Source organism: Penicillium griseofulvum (genome assembly GCF_001561935.1).
Source record: "Penicillium griseofulvum strain PG3 chromosome Unknown contig_91, whole genome shotgun sequence".
Taxonomy (NCBI): Eukaryota; Fungi; Ascomycota; class Eurotiomycetes; order Eurotiales; family Aspergillaceae; genus Penicillium; species Penicillium griseofulvum.
The window spans coordinates 788,294-808,834 of NW_024467450.1; the positions used below are offsets into that span (position 1 = coordinate 788,294).

General features: G+C 49.7%; 10 protein-coding genes across 10 annotated transcripts; 5 read left to right on the forward strand and 5 right to left on the reverse strand.

The window, feature by feature from the left end:
• Positions 1-264: 264 nt before the first annotated feature.
• Positions 265-2,814, reverse strand: cef1 (putative cell division control protein (Cdc5); the record flags this gene model as incomplete). Its single annotated transcript, XM_040794316.1, has 4 exons — positions 265-2,239; positions 2,292-2,632; positions 2,703-2,736; positions 2,789-2,814. 4 exons carry the CDS (start codon positions 2,812-2,814, stop codon positions 265-267), a joined length of 2,376 nt encoding a protein of 791 aa, XP_040649566.1.
• Positions 2,815-3,120: 306 nt separating this feature from the next.
• PGRI_066030 (ribosome biogenesis protein NOP53) lies at positions 3,121-4,554 on the forward strand (the record flags this gene model as incomplete). Its single annotated transcript, XM_040794317.1, has 3 exons — positions 3,121-3,254; positions 3,332-4,282; positions 4,338-4,554. 3 exons carry the CDS (start codon positions 3,121-3,123, stop codon positions 4,552-4,554), a joined length of 1,302 nt encoding a protein of 433 aa, XP_040649567.1.
• A 283-nt stretch (positions 4,555-4,837) lies between these two features.
• rex4 (putative 3'-5' exonuclease) lies at positions 4,838-5,788 on the forward strand (the record flags this gene model as incomplete). The annotated part of the gene is made up of 2 exons (XM_040794318.1): positions 4,838-5,109; positions 5,185-5,788. 2 exons carry the CDS (start codon positions 4,838-4,840, stop codon positions 5,786-5,788), a joined length of 876 nt encoding a protein of 291 aa, XP_040649568.1.
• Positions 5,789-6,352: 564 nt separating this feature from the next.
• Positions 6,353-6,997, forward strand: PGRI_066050 (ribonuclease H2 subunit C; the record flags this gene model as incomplete). Its single annotated transcript, XM_040794319.1, has 4 exons — positions 6,353-6,377; positions 6,492-6,566; positions 6,657-6,868; positions 6,941-6,997. The coding sequence occupies 4 exons, from the start codon at positions 6,353-6,355 to the stop codon at positions 6,995-6,997; spliced, it is 369 nt and encodes a 122-aa protein (XP_040649569.1).
• Positions 6,998-7,454: 457 nt separating this feature from the next.
• On the forward strand, positions 7,455-8,563 carry PGRI_066060 (putative mRNA decapping hydrolase; the record flags this gene model as incomplete). Its single annotated transcript, XM_040794320.1, has 3 exons — positions 7,455-7,536; positions 7,588-8,265; positions 8,325-8,563. The coding sequence occupies 3 exons, from the start codon at positions 7,455-7,457 to the stop codon at positions 8,561-8,563; spliced, it is 999 nt and encodes a 332-aa protein (XP_040649570.1).
• A 194-nt stretch (positions 8,564-8,757) lies between these two features.
• Positions 8,758-10,152, reverse strand: PGRI_066070 (putative integral membrane protein; the record flags this gene model as incomplete). The annotated part of the gene is made up of 4 exons (XM_040794321.1): positions 8,758-9,218; positions 9,274-9,338; positions 9,396-9,928; positions 10,000-10,152. 4 exons carry the CDS (start codon positions 10,150-10,152, stop codon positions 8,758-8,760), a joined length of 1,212 nt encoding a protein of 403 aa, XP_040649571.1.
• Positions 10,153-11,350: 1,198 nt separating this feature from the next.
• Positions 11,351-12,152, forward strand: PGRI_066080 (ubiquitin carboxyl-terminal hydrolase; the record flags this gene model as incomplete). The annotated part of the gene is made up of 2 exons (XM_040794322.1): positions 11,351-11,399; positions 11,452-12,152. 2 exons carry the CDS (start codon positions 11,351-11,353, stop codon positions 12,150-12,152), a joined length of 750 nt encoding a protein of 249 aa, XP_040649572.1.
• A 248-nt stretch (positions 12,153-12,400) lies between these two features.
• Positions 12,401-14,283, reverse strand: PGRI_066090 (Major facilitator superfamily domain, general substrate transporter; the record flags this gene model as incomplete). Its single annotated transcript, XM_040794323.1, has 5 exons — positions 12,401-12,769; positions 12,851-13,183; positions 13,232-13,388; positions 13,447-13,956; positions 14,069-14,283. 5 exons carry the CDS (start codon positions 14,281-14,283, stop codon positions 12,401-12,403), a joined length of 1,584 nt encoding a protein of 527 aa, XP_040649573.1.
• A 384-nt stretch (positions 14,284-14,667) lies between these two features.
• Positions 14,668-16,131, reverse strand: PGRI_066100 (MT-A70 family; the record flags this gene model as incomplete). The annotated part of the gene is made up of 1 exon (XM_040794324.1): positions 14,668-16,131. The coding sequence occupies one exon, from the start codon at positions 16,129-16,131 to the stop codon at positions 14,668-14,670; it is 1,464 nt and encodes a 487-aa protein (XP_040649574.1).
• A 645-nt stretch (positions 16,132-16,776) lies between these two features.
• Positions 16,777-20,311, reverse strand: PGRI_066110 (putative RNA binding protein Jsn1; the record flags this gene model as incomplete). The annotated part of the gene is made up of 2 exons (XM_040794325.1): positions 16,777-20,089; positions 20,154-20,311. The coding sequence occupies 2 exons, from the start codon at positions 20,309-20,311 to the stop codon at positions 16,777-16,779; spliced, it is 3,471 nt and encodes a 1,156-aa protein (XP_040649575.1).
• Between the last annotated feature and the right edge of the window lie 230 nt (positions 20,312-20,541).

Genomic DNA, 20,541 nt, shown 5'->3' on the forward strand with positions numbered 1-20,541 from the left:
TCTTTCCATCATCCCTTACTCTCCATTTCACCGTTTTCCAAGTCGGAACCGGAACTTTAGGGAGGGCTGTCATATCAATTGAGCAAGCAGCTAAATCGATAATCAAATCTTTATCGAAATGTTCATGGCACTCCATACTTTGGATATGTTAGGGGTATCTTCCATCGAATAACCGCGTACGGTTCATCAAATTAGACTGAGGTAGTAATTGTACAGAAGAGCAAGATATTGTGGTCATGACGCAGAACAAAAAAAGAAAACTACCTAGTGCCATCCATTGACTGTACCCGTCCCGGCGAGAAGTTCATCAAGCTCATCTTTCCTTTTCTTGTACAGATCCTGAGCCTCTCGCTCACGCCGCAGAACCAATGACACTGCATCGCGCAGTCTCTCAAGTCTCCGGGGCACAGCTGACTCCTCGGAGATTTGGAGTGTACGGAAAGCATCCAGCTCGTCTGTAGCGGTGGACAGAGCAGCGTTAGCCTCCACGATCTTCGACCGCAGTGTCTTGGCACGGTTCTGGTATCCGCCGTAGTGCAAAGACAGCTTCTTCTCGAGCTTGTTTCCGCGTTCAGCGGTAGCAAAGAGGGATGTTTGAACAGTGTCGAAGGCCGCAATAATGCGTTGTTCTTCTTGGAAGGGATCCTGGTCGTCGCCCTCGTAATTCTCAAGACCAGGCAGAGACTTGGCGTGAACTGACGACCAACTATCGTCGAATTTCTCTTGCCATTCCGACTTCTCTGCTTCGACGGAAGCAATCTCAGCAGCAATAGAAGCTCGAGCTGCGTCCAAGAACCGGTCATCCAATTGACTTAACTTTGGTGCTTGGCCCTCGACCTTAGCGTCGGGAACAGGGAATTTACGAGAGTCGTGTGCAATCAGGATGGCGGCTTCGTTGGCAATCAAGCCTTCGATGGCGCCAGTAGCCTCGGAGGCACGTTGCAACAAAGCATTTAGATCCAAAACAGCGGGACGAGGCAGGCCTCGCTGGTAGACTTGTGATTGACGCTTGAATTCAGCCTTAGCTGCCTTCTCCTGTGCCTCTTTGTTGCGGCGATCACGCTCGGCCGCATCCTCTTCGCTGATCTCCACAGCTACGGTTGGCTCATCGGACTCAGATGGAACATCACCAAAGTCCCACTCGGATTGCTTGGGCTTGGGAAGCGAGGCCAGCTTGCTGCGCATCTGTTGGCGAATGAAATTCTCGTGCATTTTGATGTCCCGGGGTGTGCTACCAATGAGCTGGCCACCCTCACCCTCTCGGTTCAGAGCTAAATGGTCTCGCGGGGTGCGCAAGGGTGTAGCACCTGCCCCAAGACCACCAGGCATAGGTGTCGCACCCATGCCATTCGCCTGGCGGAATGGCGTGGCCATGGGGTTGGGGGTGACAATTGCCTGCCGCCGAGGAGCAATACCATCAAATCCAGTTGATGAGACCCCCTCGTGGAGAGGTGTGTTTTCTCCTCCCAGGAGGGAAGACTGAGTTTCGGTCAAAGCTCGAATGTTCTTGATTTCGTTGGCGATGTGATCGTCCTCCGGGGCAGCTCGCGGGGTTCTGATAGGGGTTCCTCCAACAATAGCGGAGTAATCACCAAGAAGTTCCCGAGTGCCTGCTTCATCGCCGCTCATTCGACTGGCTTTCTCCCCGGCCATTCCCATTTTGATAATATCTTCCATTTCACTTTCACTGACCTGCGGTGCTGGCAAGTTCAAACCCCGTCGCTTCTTGCTCTGTTCAGCCTCGCGAATCTTCTGCATCTGACCTGCTCGTGCAGCTGCAGCAGAAGCGGCCGAAGTGCCGCCCTTATCGTTCTTGCGCTTCTTGCGCTCTGCATCATCGTCTTGGTCGCCCTTTCTCTTATTTGCGAGTTGTTGCTTCCGAGGGTCGAATGCTTCCCGCTGACGTTCATTCAGGTCTTTCTCTTCAAGTGTATCATAGAAACCAGGCGCAGCTGGTTTTTCGAATGGAATGTCCGCATTGTAATCCATCTGACCGGGCTTCCGCGTGACAACCTTGACGTTGATACCGGCATTCTTAAGTTCGCGACGCTTCTGAAGAACGGCCAGTCGACGCGACTCTTCTAGCAGACGCTCTCGGGCCTTTCGCTTGGCCTTTTTACCCTGTGTGTTGGCGAGACGAGCACGCGCTTCGCTTAGCATTTCTTTCTCATCTTCATCCAGATCGATAGTGTCGGGACGGGCAGGCTTGGACTCTGGGTCGGGATCGAGTTCACCGGGTCTAAAAAATGTCAGCAACATGAACATCACGATGTTTAGTAAAATTCACGTACCGTAGGCGGCGGACATCGTCCGCACTGGGGGCGGCGCTCTCCTCGCCGGGACCTCCCAGACCGAGCTCGTCATTTTCACGAGATTCAGCTTCATCCAAAAGCTTCTGGTAGCGTTCGAGACATTGTGTGGCAGTGCGCCCGACAATGGGGGCAATTGTGCGCCATTGCGTGGGCATCAGCTTCGCAAGGTGGAGCAGCTTCTCGTCCTCTTCCCGCGACCACTCGGTCTTTCGAATACCTGGGTCCAACCATTCAATCCAGCGCGCCTTGCATTGCTTTGGAGTCTTCCGTGCGAGCAGGGAGGAGACTCGAGCCCACTGGTTGAGACCATATTTGGATACCTGCGATCGGTCAGTTTCTGCTCCATACAACGTTGGCTAGTGGGTTCCTAGTGAGTCCAAAATAACATACAGCTGCCCGAAGCACTTCATCCTCAATGTTGGTCCTAGGAGTATGTTAGCAACAAAGACTCGTGGGCGGGTTTCAATGCCACTTACCAGACACCTCCTTTGACGACAGGCATGGCGTGAGATCGCGCTAGGCGCAGGTTCAACCCTTCCAAAAGCGATTGTAAAAGATCAAAGGTACCACCAGAAAGATGGAAATTACAACCCACAGGCGTATGGGGAGTTCACGCGCCGTAAGTGATGACAGCTTGAAGCGGAAGAAAAGCGAGTTCGCAACCAAGCGCGGTAAACGTAATAACCGCGATCGCCGCCCCCGCGCGTGCTGAGATAAGCAGATCCAGAAATTTTTTGGACCAGAAAAAAAGATAAGCCAATATTTTCATACTATCGTCGTTGACTGTCTGTATCTGTTATTTTCCACAATGCCGACCTCCGTGGATGCCCCAAGTCAATTCAAGCAAACTTCCCGTAAGGGCAAGAAGGCGTGGCGCAAGAATGTCGATATCACCGCAGTGCAGGAGGGTTTGCGCGATCTGAAGGACGCCGAGATCACAGGGTAGGCTATCGTTGCTCGCTCTCACCTTTTTTGCTCTCTACTTTGAATTGAGATTCTAACAATTCTCGCTCTATTAGTGGTCTTATCTCCGAAAAGCCTTCCGATCAGCTTTTCGTTGTCGATACTGTCGGCAATGATGAAGTACGCAAGTCTATCGCGAAAAAGCAAAAGAAGCCCCTCAAGTCAGACGAGATCCTTGCCAAGCGGTCAATGATCCCCGCCCTCGACGGCCGGAAGCGTGTAAACCCGAACGTCACCGACGGAGTCATTGAGCCGAAGACGAAGAAGCCCAAGAGCGACTGGGTTAGCAAAAAGGAATATCTCCGCCTGAAGCAAGTAGCGAAGGAGGGAAACCCTCTGGGCAAGAAGGCCGACAATGAGTTCTACGATCCGTGGGCGGAAGATACCGAACCCACGCTCACGTACGACGACCCTCGCTTTGATTTCCTGCAGAAGCCCAAGCCCAAGGTTGAGCCTGTCACATTAAAACACGCCCCAGTTTCGCTTGCTGCCAATGGCAAGCCAGTTCCCTCTGTTAAGATGCCCCACGCCGGAACCAGTTACAATCCTGTGTTCGAAGAATGGGACAAATTATTGGAGACACACGGTGCCAAGGCGGTTGAGGCCGAGAAGCTGCGTTTGGAGGAAGAGGCCAAGGAAGCCGAGAAGCAGCGCTTGATTGAGGAGGCCAAGAATGACAACGGCGAGGTGAAGTCGGATGACGAGAGTGCCTGGGAGGGTTTCGAAAGCGAGTACGAGAAGTCCGAGTGGCTGAACAAGAAGCGCCCCGAGCGTAAATCTAAGACGCAGCGCAACAAGGCCATCCGACGCAAGGCAGCAGAGGGGAAAGCGAAGTGGGAGGCTGAGAGAGTAAAGAGAGATGCACAGGCCGAGCATATTCTCAAGATTGCCGAGCAAGTCAAGCAACGGGAGCTCGAGCGCCAGAACCAGTCGGATGCGGATGAGACTGAGGATGATGATGATGTTGAGATTGCCCTGCGCAAGAAGACCTTCGGTGGCAAGAGACCGTACGTTTTTGTTCCTTCCCCTATGCTTTATGTTGCGACTAACAAGTTATTCTAGTGTACCCCAGCAGCCATTGGAGCTGGTTCTTCCTGATGAACTGCAGGATTCTCTACGTCTCCTGAAGCCGGAAGGCAATCTCTTGGATGACCGATTCCGAACATTGATCGTTCAGGGTAAGCTCGAGTCACGCACACCGATTACCCAGGCACGCAAGGCCAGAAGACAGATTACGGAGAAGTGGTCTGCGAAGGATTTCAAGACTGGATACGAGTGATTCTGCATATTCCCTCTAAAAGCGCGTGCATTTTGTTATCTGGACATATAATGTGGTCCTTAGTTAGGATCAGGTCTCAATATTTTTTCAAGCACAAAGTAATCGACTACAACTAAACAGACTAAACATAATAAATTGTAGATCTAATAATATCGAGTTGAAGATATCAAAATCCTGTCGCTACCTGGTCAACTATCAACCCCAAAATAAAAGTGGGTCCGGAAAATTTACTTGCTTATCGTCTTTTTTTATCTTTCCCTTCTTCCTCACCAACAGACACAGGATGGACAAGACAGCGCTATCCAGTAATTGGAAGAAGCTACAGGCGACGTTAAAGAAAGATCCCACTGTCAAGCGCAAGACCTCCGAGCTCAGCTCCGGAGATGGGATCGCGAAGAAACGAAAGTTGACCGAGAAGCAAAAGCCATATAACCCAGACGCCAAACCAACCTTCAAGCGCAAGAGAATGTCTGTCAAGTCAGATACTGGCGATTCCGATGTTACAAAGATCGAGATAAGCTCGCGTCACAAGGAAAATGAAGGCCGCTCATCAACGTAAGTGCTAGCAGATCCTACAGCCATACTATCTGGTCCTTTTTACTATATCAGCTACTAACTATCCCCCTCCAGTGCCGAACTAGGAAAATATGTCGCAATGGATTGTGAAATGGTGGGCGTCGGTCCAAACCCAGACAGCGACTCTGCACTTGCCCGCGTCAGTGTCGTGAACTTCAACGGCGACCAAATATATGATTCGTACGTGCGCCCGAAGGAGATGGTCACAGACTGGCGTACGCATGTGAGTGGGATTGCCCCTAAGCACATGGTGGAGGCACGGACCCTTGAGCACGCCCAAAAAGAAATTGCAGAAATCATGAAGGATCGCATTCTCGTCGGTCATGCCGTCAGCAATGATTTGGACGCTCTCCTCCTCAGCCACCCCAAGCGCGACATCCGAGACACCAGCAAACACGCGCCATATCGGAGGATCGCAGGCGGTGGATCCCCACGTTTGAAGATGTTGGCTGAGGAATTTTTGGGAATCAAGATCCAGGACGGAGCGCATTCTAGTGTGGAAGATGCGCGGGCTACGATGGCTTTGTATCGTCGGGAGAAGGATGCGTTCGAGCGGGAGCATTTAAAGAAATGGCCCGCTCGGATGATTGCCGACAACAGGGAGAAGGGCGAGGGCCAGAAAAAAAAGAAGAAGAAGAAGACTACACGCAAGCGCTGATGTTGAATATCCGATATAGCTTTCGAAGAGACATGCTTAGATACTCTGTACATGTATACCCCGATCATTGCCAATTGAATTTGCATTTTATGAGAGATTTAGATGTATTTCCTATTTTTTCCTCCCTTTTAGAACTTCAAATGCATTAGATACCTTCAGTATACTTGTAGAGATAGCTAAGTGAATATGTAAATATTTTATGTCGTTGATCTCTCCAATTTCCACTTAACGCGGAGAACGGAGAGAAACGCGTCGCGCCTCACATCCGATCTTTTACAAGCATCAACGCAACCATCCAAACAGCAGAACTCAGAGATTACCTCTCCAATTCCAGACTTAAACAACATAAGATCGAACCGGCAATCAATTGATCTCAGCAAAGATCTTGCATTAGGCCGTTACTGCCCCACCAGTCCTCAGAACAGAATATCCGTCTGCGAAGAGCAATCGACACAATGCCCGACATGTACACCATCCAGCCCTCCTCAGAAGCGAGTTCACAGTCCGAAAAGAATAACTCGACTCTACAATGCACACCAAATATCATTCCATGCCGGATTCACCATGATGGACCAATTGATTCAGATCGGTATTGGACAGTGAAAGAGGAAAAAGGCATGCAAGATAGACAGCTCTGGAGAAAACCCAGTTGAATGCCCAAAGAAAAACTGCCCAAAGAAAAACTAACATCTCTTATATCCAGACAATACACAAACAGCGCATTTCCGCGGGCGCAAACTTCGAGGTCGGCGCGTCGCCCTTCCTGATGGCTATCGAGGTACGAGAGAACGTCCAATTGAGTTATGCAGAAACCTGCAAGCAGTAATTGAATCATAATTGGCTGACTATATACGACTGAAATATATAGGTGTAGTTGCAACACACACAGACCGCGTGTTACCTGCAGCTCAACGGGCAGACGGTGCTGAGGATGAAGAGGCCGAGCCCGAGGAACCAGTGAAGATTATGGAGGCTCAGGGAACCTTTGATGAGTTTGTAGTATGGGGACATGAGGCTCTTCCTGCGGCAGATGACGCTTTTGTCAAGGGAGTAGAGGAGTGGCTGCAGTTTGCGGATGCGGTATGTTTTATTTCAATCCACAGGTCTATCGAGGGGTTTCTCTCCATTGATCTTTTTCTGACTGTCTATTAGATGCATACAACTCCAAGATCGGCGACAAATGGAAACAAGGAGTCTGCTGCTGCTTGAGGAAGGCTTGTTAGGTTTGAATGTAATTGAAGGAGTGGCTTTTTAAGGGCTCTAGGGTGTATGTCAATGTATCTGATAGCATAATTATGCGATATACACTTTTAATTGACACTTGAGCACTACCTGATATCTATCTCCTTGCAACCTCCATCAAATAGGAACTGTGTCTTGAAGGATTGAGAGCAGCTGGAGAGCAATTGGTTTGGTTCAATGCGTTAATGATATACTAGAGTTGAGTGTATCAAAATATCAAACAAGCCTACAGTATTATATAGATTACATAGATCATTTCTAACAAATCAATTCCCACATTGCAACAGCCATCTCATCCATCTCATCCATCTCATAGATCTACAGATAAGCCTGACCGCCCCAGCCGATAAAGCTGGATAAATCGTAACATCTTGAACTTGAACATCCCTACATCCCAAAATCCCAACATTGATAGCTTCCAAAGATGGCCGACTCCGCAGATACCGAGAAGATCGCCCCGGAGGCCCTAATCACCAAATTCCAAGTGAGCAAGCTCCTCAAACAAGGTACAACCCATCCACCCCCACCCCACGCAGCAAACTAAAAAACCCCTCCAGACCAAAACGGCCGACGAATTGCCCTCCTAGGCACAATCGACAATACTCAAGGCATCCTAATAGCCGAGCGAGCAGCATTCGCAACTGAATCCCTCGCCGTCCTCCAAGCCTTCCACGCCGCAATCTCTCAAGTCAACAATCTAGGCGACAACGACATCTACCGCTGGTACCTAGCCTCATCAAACGGACACACGACAGATCCAACACCTGCCGAAGCCGCCAACCCACAGCAAGACCTCAAACTCAACCTCATCTGGCCATGCACAGCATCACACATTAAGAAGTACTCAGACCAGCAGTTGCGCATGGTAACAGAGACGGCAGAGATATACCGCACGCATGTGCGGCCGTACATGCAAGCTAAGCGCGAGGAAGGGCGGTTGAACTGGGTTTTTAATATCCTGGAGGGCAGGACTGAGCAGGAAGATGTGATTATGCGGGATGAAGGACATGGGCCTGAAGATGGGTTTTTGATGTTGCCTGATTTGAATTGGGATCGGAAGAGTATGGGGTCGTTGCATTTGTTGGCTTTGGTGCAGAGGAGGGATATTTGGAGTTTGAGGGATCTTAAAAAGAGTTTTGTGCCTTGGTTGAAGTATTTGAGGGAGAGGGTGCTTGAGGCTACGGTTTCTATGTATCCTGCCTTGGAGGAGGATCAGATTAAGCTCTATGTTCATTGTGAGTTGGGGTTGCATTGCATTGCATTGAGGGGTTTGGCTGACTTTGGAATCTCGCAGATCAACCGACCTACTACCATTTCCATATTCATGTTGTCAATGTTATGCTCGAGGCTGGTGCAACACAGGCAACGGGAAAGGCTTTTGGGCTGGAGAACTTGATCTCGCAGCTTGAGGCTATGTCTGGAGATGATGCTAGTCTGGCTGATGTTGATTTGACATACTTCCTGGGCGAGGCTAGTGAGCTGTGGACGGATATCTTCCAGCCGTTGAAGCAGGGAAAGAAGCCCAGCAAATAGAGGAGTCTCCGGTACATAGTGATCAAAAGATTTAATGACCGAGTGAATCAAATATAACCACTTCTCACCATTAAAACTAGGTGCACCTAACTACGACCCCTTACTAGAAACGTTACATTATACAAACCCGAAATGAACAAACGCATTAACGAAATTAATGTACATTTTTGATGTCATATATATACGTTGATCAATTATACATGTTCCCTCGCAAATCTTTCAGTATCATGCCTATCCGTTGAAGTCTGCGTAACCTCAAACGTGCGATGAATCCCCAACCCTATATCATTCGGCAACCGAGGCGAGGGCCGATCAATAGTCAGCCTTTCCTCGCTGCTGGTCGGACTCGTGCCATAGCTATCATCAGGATCCCTTTGGCTCTTGATAGTCGTGACAGTAACAGCAAGCTTATCTGGTCTCAGGTGAGACTGCCCGCTCTCATCAAGCGAGCCTAAAGGGAAAGGGCGATTTTCACTGCCACCCAACGGACGTGATGCAGACCGTGAGCGTCCGCCCGGGAATCCAGTGGAGTAATCTGGGTCTGAGCGAGAGCCCGTCCAGATTCGGAGGAGGGGTCGGAGGGTTGCAAGACTACCGGCTGTAATTCCTAGGCCTGCTTCGACATTGGACCAGATGGCAATTTGGTATGTTGCGTCTGGAAGGGGATTTTAGTTTCATGTCTTTTTCAATCACGAGGAGTAGAAACATACAGAGGAAATCGGGGTCATAGAATGATTTGACAAAGGGAACACGGACGATAACCGCAGATGAAGCACTGTAGAATCTCTTGTTAGCAAAAATAAATAAGTATGGAAAACCTGTGAGGACATACATGCAAGCCATGCTCAAAATGGCCATGACGGCGATCTTGGTCTGGCGCTTCATGTGAAGATTGTGCACAAGGAAGATGGGCAACAAGCCGACGGTGAAATCACACAGTGCGGCAAATGCACTGTACACATAGGTCATGTTGACGATGATACTCATATCGATGCATGAGCCCTTGACAGGAAGATTAGGATCGTCTAGGTGAGCTATCGTAGGCGCATTGTATAGCCGAGTCCAGAAGAATTCCAAGGGCCTGCACTGGAGGAGCATGAGGAACATGAAAACCAGGCCTGCTATGACAGTCAAGGCCATGACGGTGTAGAGAATGAAGATGTGGAGGGGTTTGATAGTTATGCGCATCAGGAAGATGCAGACGGAGATCTTGCATCCAACGGAGGCGAGACAATAGGCGATCTCGCAGAGCCACCAGAATCTCATTGCGGTAACACGATTGTCGGGAGTGAGGTGTTCGAACATAACGCCTGTGCCATAAATCGAGCCTCCAATCATGGTTCCGCAGAACATGGCGTAGAATAACTGTAATAAATATTAGGTCTCTATAACGGGAAGGGATATGGATTGAAGGATTCAAGGATTTCAGAACATACCAATGCAATCACCATACTTCCATCATCCCATCCAAATGCCTTTACGATCCATCCACGCACATAGATGCGCAGCATCACCGTAATAGTGGCGATAGGCAGGAAGACCGCGGCGATGGTCTGAACCGCCGTGGTTCTTTGCTTTTCGTCAGTCATGTCGGCAAAAGCTTGTCACGCCGGAAGGATTCAAATGTGGGGGAGAAGGATTCTAAATAAGAACATCCTTGACAGGACCCGCAGAAAACCTCCAAAAGACAGGGGGGGAATAGGTCAGAACTAGAACCTTTTTAGCCTTTTACTTGGTCAATGTCGCTTTTTTTTAGTGGGTAAAACCTTGGAATAACGCTAGCCAACCTCGACATGATCGACAAGACGGCTGTCACGGCTTTGTCCGCGGGAGTAGAGATTGACAAAGAGCGGATTCCATTTCCTGTCGATCTATTGTTGTATGTGAATACACGGCATAAGCGGGATATTAATTAACGATGTAGGTAACTATAGAGTACTAAGATGAGAATGCATGAATAGCGCCAAGGAAGCGGACAATTTTCGTGAAGAAATCCGCGTCTAAGGTTTCTGTGGCTTGCAGTTCTAGGCAGGGGTTCGCGAGAGCTAATTCAGACCGTTAGGTCTAGCTTCGTTTGAAATGACCCAGTTCCCACTTTCCTGGGAGTCCGAAATTGGTAACGGGTCCGGTGTGAAAATCATTGCCGGTACAAGTTGATCTTTTAAGCAAGTATAGTGGCGATCGTGATTAAGATGACGCTAATAGCGTGTACTAGCTTCTCTTGGAAACAAAGTCTTTGCCGCGTATTTAGCGTATAGAATGGGCTTTGTCCCGGGGATCAACCTCGGTGATTGAATTCTCCTATTCATCCTTTTTGTGTGGATAGAGGTCTGATCCTAGGAGGTCAATGCAGAATATTAATTTAGGGCTTTTTGTTTATTAATAGTAGGGGATTTCCTTGGACACGTGCCAACACGTGTAAACATATGCAAACATATGCAAACAGTCCGGCCCGGTTTTTCAGGTTTCAAAGTCATTTTCTCCATTCTACCCGTGTGGACATTATTATGGGAAAGTGTGGCCCGATATTCAATAAGATAGTATTTATTTCATATTATTGTTTCTAGACCTGAAACATTATCTATAAATCTATCTATTCAATTCAATGAACCCCTGTCCAAGCTTCATTTAAAGCTCAATTAACTTATTAACTTAATATCTAATCGGTAAAAAAAACGTGGAACTCCCGGACCCCGCAATCCTTCCGACCTAAACCTCACCTTATCCCAAACACACCCCAGATACTCCGTACTTCCTACACCCATTCTAACCGAACTGTTAAACAAAATGTCACATGTCGACGTCCCAAACACCCAAAAGGCCTTCGTGCCATTAGGTACGACCCAACTACATCATACCCCACCAACCCCAAACTAACCCCTCACCAGAAAACAACCCCGAAGTAATGTCCCATCTAGTACACCAACTCGGTCTCGCTCCAACACTAGGCTTCACCGACGTATTCTCAATCGACGAACCAGACCTCCTCGCCTTTGTCCCACGCCCCTCGCATGCCCTCCTCCTCGTCTTCCCCGTCTCACAAACATACGAAGCATCCCGCGAAGCAGAAGATGCCTCCAAGCCAGCCTACACAGGCTCGGGTCCTACAGAGCCGGTAATGTGGTTTAAGCAAACCATTCGCAATGCGTGCGGGTTGATCGGCCTGCTACATGCTGTCGCCAATGGCGAGGCCCGGAAACATGTTATTGCCGGCTCGGATTTGGATAACTTGCTCCGTGAAGCGGAGGGCTTGGAGCCTGTCCCGCGGGCGGATTTGCTTTATGATAGTAAGGCGCTGGAGAGTGCGCATGCTGATGCGGCGAAGTTGGGGGATACGGCTGCGCCCGAGGCGGAGGATAATGTTGATTTGCATTTTGTTGCTTTTGTCCGCGGGCTTGATGGGACGCTTTGGGAGTTGGATGGGAGGAGGAAGGGACCGTTGGCTAGGGGTGTTTTGAAGGAGGGGGAGGATGCGCTTAGTGAGGCTGCGTTGGACTTGGGGGTTAGGCGGTTCCTGAAGATGGAGGCGCAGGGGGGAAATCCCGATTTGAGGTTCAGTCTAGTTAGTTTGGGACCTTTGTTTGATTAAGTGAGATAGGGGACGTTTCTGGATCTGGTATTCGGATAGATGGTATGTCTTTCTTAGGCTGTGCCTTGAAGGTAATGGTATGTTATTAAGTACATTTAATGATATGTGTCTATGTCTGGAGTTCCACTGAAAGGACAGTCAAGATATACTGGCATGTGTTGTACAACATGCCCAGCTATATCTACTATATCCAGATATTGCACACATCTTGCTTTTCGATCATGCCGACTCTTTTCAGGATGAAAAGGTTACCTCTTCTCGTGCTCGACGATATCAACAGCAGAAGAAACCATACAATCCGTATTGGCAGTAACATTTGTCTTCTCACCAGCCTCCTCGGAAACCAACCGGGCGTTTTGTGGAACATCGTTTCCCTGTTTACCAATTGTCAAGAATGGTATCAAGACCAGAGACACCCCCGAAGCCGCAGCGGCAAACCAATAAACCGAGAGGTAAGGCCGAATTGCAGGCGTGGAGGGGGTCATGTGAAGGGCGACTGAGCTTTGCACAGAAGTAGCAATGCCAAGGCCTAGATTGCTACACAGCTTGTTGACGGTGTTGAAGATGCCACCGGCGATGGATTGCTGAGATGGTGGGAGGGTCGACATCACGTACATCTAGACGGAGTTAGTTAATACCCTCAAGACGGAACGTATCGCAGAAAGACAAGGAATAGAAAGGAGGGAAGCTGAGCGTACATTTGTGACGTTGAATTGAATGTCAGCGCCAACAACGACAAGAACCAGCGCTGGGAAGATAAATGCCCAGTAGGTAGCTTCTTGCGTCATGAAGCTCAGGATAAGGAACGAGGCTGTATATGCCAGTGCTCCGATGCCGGTTAGTATTGTGTTGCTAACGCGGTGCAGGACCAGACCGCAGACGACATTGACCAACACCCCGCTGATAACCATTGGGAGTAACTGAACAGTGATCTCAAGGGCGGACAAATGTTTCAGGTTTTGAAGGTAGAGGGAGAGGAAGAAGCTGACAGCGGAGAAGCCCATAAAGCCAATGCAGCAAGTTCCAATGAGCTAAACAGTTAGTTTCAATCTATGATTCGTTGAAAAGTGGCCACATACCAGAGAGAAATTACGATCTCGCCAAACCCAAAGAGGCATCAGAGGGTGTGTGGCAACGGACTGCCAATACAGAAACGCCATAAGAAGGAAGAAGCCCACGATAAACAGACCAAGGACGTATCCCGTCTTCCAGCCATCTGGGGCATCTGCAGCCAGACTATAAAAGTGATCAGCCCAAGAACATGCCATGATCAATTCATCAGGGAAAAACATACGAAAGCGAACTCGAAAAGAACGCAAACCCAACAATAACCAACACCGTGCCGAGAATATCAAACTGTTTCAGGGCATTAATGCTCAAAGGCGTCCTATCAAACCCATCAGCCGGCACCGTCCACACGGTCAAAACGGTAAAGATAGCATAGACAACAGCGAGAGCCCAGAAAGAAGCCCGCCAATTATACAAATGCGCTGCGACACCGGAGATGATCATGCCACCGACAAAGCCAAGCGGGTTTCCTGCGCTGAAGCAGGCAAAGGCAAGGTTCTTGCGTTTTGAGGGCTTCTCGTAAGTAGCGCCCAGCGCACCGACTGCGGGTGGGACAACAGCCGCCGCGAATAACCCTAAAATGCCCGAGAAGACATCCATGTAAATGGCATTCGTTGCGAAACCCGCGATGAGTAGTGAGAAGGTGAAACCAGCCATGCCGATGATGAATAGGATCTTGCGTCCGAACATGTCGGCTAGCTTCCCGAATGTGAGTAGGAAGGCACCGCTTGTGAGGCTGTTGGGTCATAGTTAGTTGTGTATGTTGTGTGATATGTATGATGTATGCAGGGAATCGGATAAAATCCGGGGAAAAAGTGGAGAGAAATAAAAGTAGGAATTGTACGTACGAAGCACCGGCATTGATCCAGGTTATTTCAGCAGCATTCATATGTAAATCCTTGCCGATAGATGCTGTTACTCCCACGATACAGCCCTGGAAGAATGACTGCTGGCCGATAGCCATTGTGGCAGTTAGGACGAAGAGAACTTCTTGGAATGTGCTGGTGAAGCATTTTGGACGCCCTGAAATGTCGAGATCTGAATCATTTTCTTGATCTGCCATTTCTGCGAAATGTTCGAAGGTAGAAGATCTGTTGGGGCCGAAAATTCTGTCTATTCGACCCGTTTTGGGGGGTCACACAGCGAGGTAATTTGTCTAACAAAAGAGAGTCTTTTCCACCTATAAACGTTTCTAAATGAGCATGGTGTAGTTAAAATGTACTTAAGATGTCATTTTATGACTCTAATTGAAAATCACTAATCCAAATTTTTTTTAATATATATTTTGTCAGCGCGGAATGTGCCGCACTTATCGGGGTGAAATGACCGGAATAAGCAGTAGATGTATAATGCATTGTATGACTCCATATACATAAGCGCTGACTCAATAGACATACAGAAGCCACATATGGCATCTTGACCCGAAACACTGATTGGTATCTGCATTCTACTTAACAAGATCGACCCAACAGTCACGGGCATTGAACCGAAGAACCTCATCACCAGCAGCCCACCAGCCAGCCGTCAAGTTGCGCGCAAATACCTCGAGGGCAGAATACTCTTGGAGTTGACCAGCCTCTGTGAAAAACACATTCTCAAAAATGAATTTCAGATTTGGCTTACGAGAGTGCAAGTCCGGAACCGCAGCGATGACTCGTCTCGTGGTAATGGCCTCACTTATCCGCGTCAGATCATCCATTTGAGAAAGTGGCGGTAGATTGTTGTTCTTAACGTCGACGTTGACATTATGGCTACTTTTACGGCCAATGACAAGGATCTCATATGGTTTTCGCCAAAGACCGTCCAGTGCTGAGATCGGTTGCCCGTCCCATGTAGTCTTGACCCAGATCCATTCCTCGCAGATGCAAAAGCCTGCGCCTCTCAAAGCCTCATATGCTGCTCGCCTGACCTTTTCTGCATTGGTGATCCATATAGCAGCTATAGACTGTTCGCTTTGGATCGGGCGTCCAGTGTGGGGTTCAGATTGACGTAGCCCATCTTGTATTTCGTTGTGCGAGTGCGCACGGAGTATATCCCGTAGTCCCTCCGTAAGTACATCCATTTCGGAATAGTGATGTGTTTGGTAGTGCTTGCTGCGCCGCACGGATTTGTTTGGCCAGGGCGGGTCCATGAGAATGAGATTGAACTTCTGGTGCTTGGGGACCCCGGGGATAGGATAGTCATTGGATGTAGATGGACGATCGACTTCAGTTTGAAATAGAGGTAGTGTACAAAGCACAAAGCTCGACTCAGGTGGGACCACATATGCACATGGAGGATTCGTTTCATCACCGTGCGAGCTTCCAACCCTGACGATTGCGGACTCTGGCGATGGATTCTTGACAATGGCAAGATCTGACAAAGCCTCGAATTCATTCGGTGAGGTAGTCGATAGAATCATAGGTGGTTCATTTTTAGTTGAAACATGGTCCTCGGGCGTAGACTCTAAGCATGTATAATCGTTTCCCCTCCGCCGCTTCCGTGGATGCTGATTCCGCCATGTGCTATCGTGAAATGCACTAGGCACTGCTCGATCCTTACACCATCGGCGATCAGGTGGAAATCCGGCCTTGATGGTTTCGAGTGAATCCCTCACAAGTGGCAGTATCAGTTCCGAGTGGAACCGTCTCTCAGAGAGGGGAATGCTGTCGAGAACCTTGGCGAGAGCACTTGGCTTTTTGGGCTCAGTAGATGGGAATGGCTCTTTTATAGGTTCGCATGAAAGTAGGCTCGCTTTCTTCCTGCGAATGGTATTTCCTGTATTTTCTGTTCCTGAACTTGATTCTGGGAGTTGTTGGTGTGGTGTCGGGCTCCCTTCTTGCGCAAGCGCGATTGAATACGGGATGTCGAGGAGGTATATATTTGTATCCTGGAATAGAATTGCAGTCTCCTCTTGGATAGTATTGCTCATATTAGACCTTGTCTTTCCCCTTGTTGGTGATGGTGAAAATGAGCGGTGGATTGCGCCGGGTAGTTGTGGAAGTTTCAATTCTCTCAGCCTTATATAAATCCCAATATGGCAGGGATTTTGACGTTAATTCTTTTCATTTCGATAAAATTCGATTTATTTGCATCCACTCTACAATATAATCTGCACTGCATCAATCAATTCACTATGCTCCACTAGGTAGCCAAATCTTGATCTTAAAACAAGACAGAAGAGAAAAAAGTCCTATCGTAAGATCACAAGATACAAGGTCATTCAAAAACGCTGAAGATACAAAACTGGGCCTCCACCCAGAAGAGACACAAGACTTTTTCACCGGTTCTCCATGCGCATCCAATTCCTCTCCCGGGTCCGATTCTCCCCTGCCGGCGATCCAGCGTCCGATCAGGGCGAATAGATAGCGAAATCACAACACCTAGCTAGATAAATCCGCTTGGTCTCCATGAGAAACTTCAAAAATGGGAGAAAAAAAGAAGGGAAAAAAAGATGATCAAGAAAATTTATACAATGTAGATGGGAAGGCAGGTAGATCGATTAGAAATCATACGCGAAGATGGCATCAACGCTGGAGGCAAAGGCATGTACGTTAGTATTGCCGCATTACACGGTTTAAGGCCGATCTGAGAATGAACTCACCCGTCCACGTCGGCCTCCGCCCGACTGCCCCTGCACAGGCTGTGCCTGGGGGTAGTATTGCGGAGGGTATTGATACATCTGGGCAGGGTTGACAACGGGGCTGAACTGCTGGTAGTTGTTCTGGGCAAGCATCGGGTTGGGACTCATCTGGCCTGGTCCAGACAGCTGAGAAGCCTGCTGCGGCTGCAGAGATCGCAAACTATCCACAGCGGGTGAGCTAGCCGGGTAGCCATAGTTGGCGCCCGGAATGCCGGCATAGCCTGGAGTAACTCCACGAGCCTGGGCAGCGAGGAAGGCTTGGTATTGCAGCTGTTGCTGACTCAGGGATTCCTGGCTGTATCCTCCTGGGCCGCCAAGGCCGTTCAAGTGGTTTCCGAGTCCGTTGGTCGAGTACGGATCAAGGGGCGGGGGGTTGGTCTGGTCGGCAGAGATAGGACGGTTGTCTGTGTTCTGTCCAAACGTGTTGGGAGCAAACTGCCCATTGTATTGTCTGTCCATGGACGGCTGGGCTGGATAACCTGTGCTTCCGTGGCGAGCTTGGCGGTGTTGCGATTTCTCCGGAGTGGAGTGGCCCGCTTCACGTCCATGGTGATGTTCCCGACCACCGCTGCCTCGTGAGGAAAGGCCCACTTCATCCATCAGACGCTTGTAGCCTTGGCTTGGGGAAGCCTTGAGCTTCGTCAGAACCTTGGACACGTTCTTCACGACTTCAGCCCGCATAGACTCGTCAAAGAATGGGGTGGTCAAGACCTTGAAGATCAGAGTCGCACCAGATGTCTGGTCGCTCAGGATCTTCTCCAAAACTTCATCTCCGGGACTGAAAAAGAGTGCCTTAAGAACAATGTCTCGAGCATCTGGCTCGTTCCGCTGGTTGATCACCTTGAGAACAGTCAAGTAGGCAACCTTGTGTGTGCAGAGATGAACAAGGTGAGGCACTAGTCTCGGGGCCAACACTGTTCGGCGACGAGGGAATGTGCACGTATCAAGGAACCAAGTGAGCAAAAGAGCTCCGTTGGCATTAGTAGCCAGCTGCACACTGTGGAGAGCGATAGCAGATGCAAGCATCCGCTGCTGATCCTTGGTGGCATGGTGGCTTTCGAGACAAGCCCGCATCGCTCGGGCCCCGAAACGTCCCTGGGCGATTTCCCACATTCGACTGAGCATAGACTCAAAGATAAAACTGTTGAAGGGGCTGGCAAATCGCAGGCAGCACTGCAAAACGTAGTTTCCATACTGATCCAAGAAAAGAGGAACCGTGTAAGGGCGGAGAGCATCAACAATCAGCTGCATCTGTCCAGGAGTCTTCGCGACATCAATAATCTTCTGCGCAGCCCAAGTTCCATTCTTGTGAACGCCAATTTCGGAGAGGTGGGGAGCAATGTGAGACAACATCTGCTCCTTGGTAGATTCAGAGCAGAATTCGAACAGTTTCTGAACCACAGTGTTGCCCAGATAATCGGACGCTAGCTCTGCAACCTCAGGAAGCATGGCCTCGGCAGTCTCCTCAATCTCTTGGATTGAGCATGCACCATTGTCAATCCTCTTCCGGATGTCACGGAGACGTGGGGCGTCGAACATCCGGGACTGGCTCGTTTCCTGGACCGAGGGGATCTCATCCTCGAAAGCTTGGAACGCGATGGAAGTCTGGATGCTTGCCGTGATGTTCTTCAAGTCATCTTCACTTGCGCCAAATTCTTGCACGATTTGCACCATCTCAGGCAACAGATCCGTCAGAGCGGCAATTTGAGGGACCATGTTAGCATTGTCAGCTCGATCCGCCCCATCTGCCGCTGCGATATTTGCTCTGAAGTTCGGGTCAGGAGTGGGAGATGACTGGATGCCATTCGCACCAGGAGTACCGGTGGCCGATGCGCCGGGAACCTTGGCATAACCAATTCTAACGGGACCTGCTCCTGGGAAAATCTCCTTGCCATTAAGCAGTGACTTTGCTTGCACGGCGCTTTCAAGGCGATCGAAGTTGACAAACCCGCAGTTCTTGTGAGTTAGAACACGGGTCGACTCGATCTTTCCATACATACCAAAAATGGCCTCCAGAGACGTGACGGTAGTGGACACGGGAATGCTACCAATCCAAAGTGCCCGGGTAGGCCCATCCTGGTTGTTCTCATCTGCCATCTCGCCGGCCTGTCGGCCAACCATGGCGGGGATACCGTTACCGCCAAGATGCATCAGTTGAACTGCCTCTGACAATTCGTCATATTCACCGTTCTCGGCAATCTGCAGGTCAGCAGCACTGAAGCTGTTGTCAAGGCGAGAAGGCGTGGCAAGGTAGTTACGGATGGATGATCGCTGGGGAGGTGCCTCCAAAATGCCAGCAGTTCGCGCTCGGGGTCTGCTGACAGAGGCGTGGCTGGCAAAAGCTTGAACGGCGAGATTATGCTGGTGAATCTGGGCCTGTGTGGCGGCGAGTTGCGCGGCAGTTGCAGCGGCGGTTGGCGTCATAGTACCCGAGGGAAGCTGGGAGTAACGGTTCTCATATTCAAGATCCTCGTCATCCGCGTACTTCTCCTTAGCATTCACGGAGTATGATCGGAATCGATTATTGTTCTTCATCATCGCCAACTCAGCTAGGAGTGGTGGCAGCGCAGAAGCTTGCTGTTGTTGCTGCTGCTGTTGCATCAAAGCCTCCATTGAGGGACGTGCAAGCGAGGCCATTCCCTGCTGAGGGGTCTCAGCAAGCCCCAAGTAATCCAATGTCTTGACATCGGTGTCCGCGAGCCCATCCCTCGAGAAAGAAGAGTGGCTGGGTGAAGTCGGTCCTTCCGAAGATCGAATGCTGGTTAAAGTTGTAGCTCTCTCGCGACCCGTCGACCAGTTGGTTGAAAACAATGAGGGACCGAAGGGGCCGCCACCTCCCAAAAAGTTGCTTCTTTGTGGCATCGAGCCAGCTCGAAGGCGGGATAGCGATGCCGGGTTGGACACAGCAGTTGAACTCGCCACCTTAGAACTCGTATCTATGCCGGAAACGCCCGGGGGCCTGAAAGGACTAGTTGAGGGTGTTGGCCGTGAGGTCTGCGGCATGTAAGGCTGCTGAAGATCCATCTCATTTAGTGTACCCATTGGAGGAAAACGAGACGGGACTGTTCCAGCGCGAGCTCGGCGGCCAGGGCTGTCAATGGAGCCATTGGTGGTAGGGATCAAATCGGGAAAACTATCTTGGCTCGGTGATTCGGGAATATTCTCACGAAGCGGGGTTGAATGGCCGCTAGTAGGAGGTCCCCAAATACTAGGAGAAATACCTTCTTGCGCTTGAATTTCACGGGCTCTGTGAGAAGAATCATAGGGTCAGTTAATTGTCACAGTTTGTGTCCCATGAGAATCAAACTAACCGCTTCGAGTACAGACGTGACGCCAAATCATGAGAAGGGGAGCCAGCCCCCGGCCTCGAACTGCCAATGGAGCCCGGAGAAGGTCCAAATGGCATTCTTGGGTTCCCAGATCCAGCCAGATCACTGGGAGAGCTGCGCCCCGTCGAGGTGCCGGACATGGGTTGGGTGGTTGGGATGTAATTGAAATTCATCTGACCGTCAGGTCGCGAAACTGGCAACATTATGGATTATCACTTTAGGCCTTTAACAAGGCAGCGCCCGAATTCCTTCTAAATTATGACCTCCGCGCAAATGTCAAAAATGGAGCAAGGTCGGAACTTGAATGAGCTTTGTCGTTCAAAGGCGTGGAATAGGAAACATGGAATAAGGATAAAGTCGAGAAATCAAG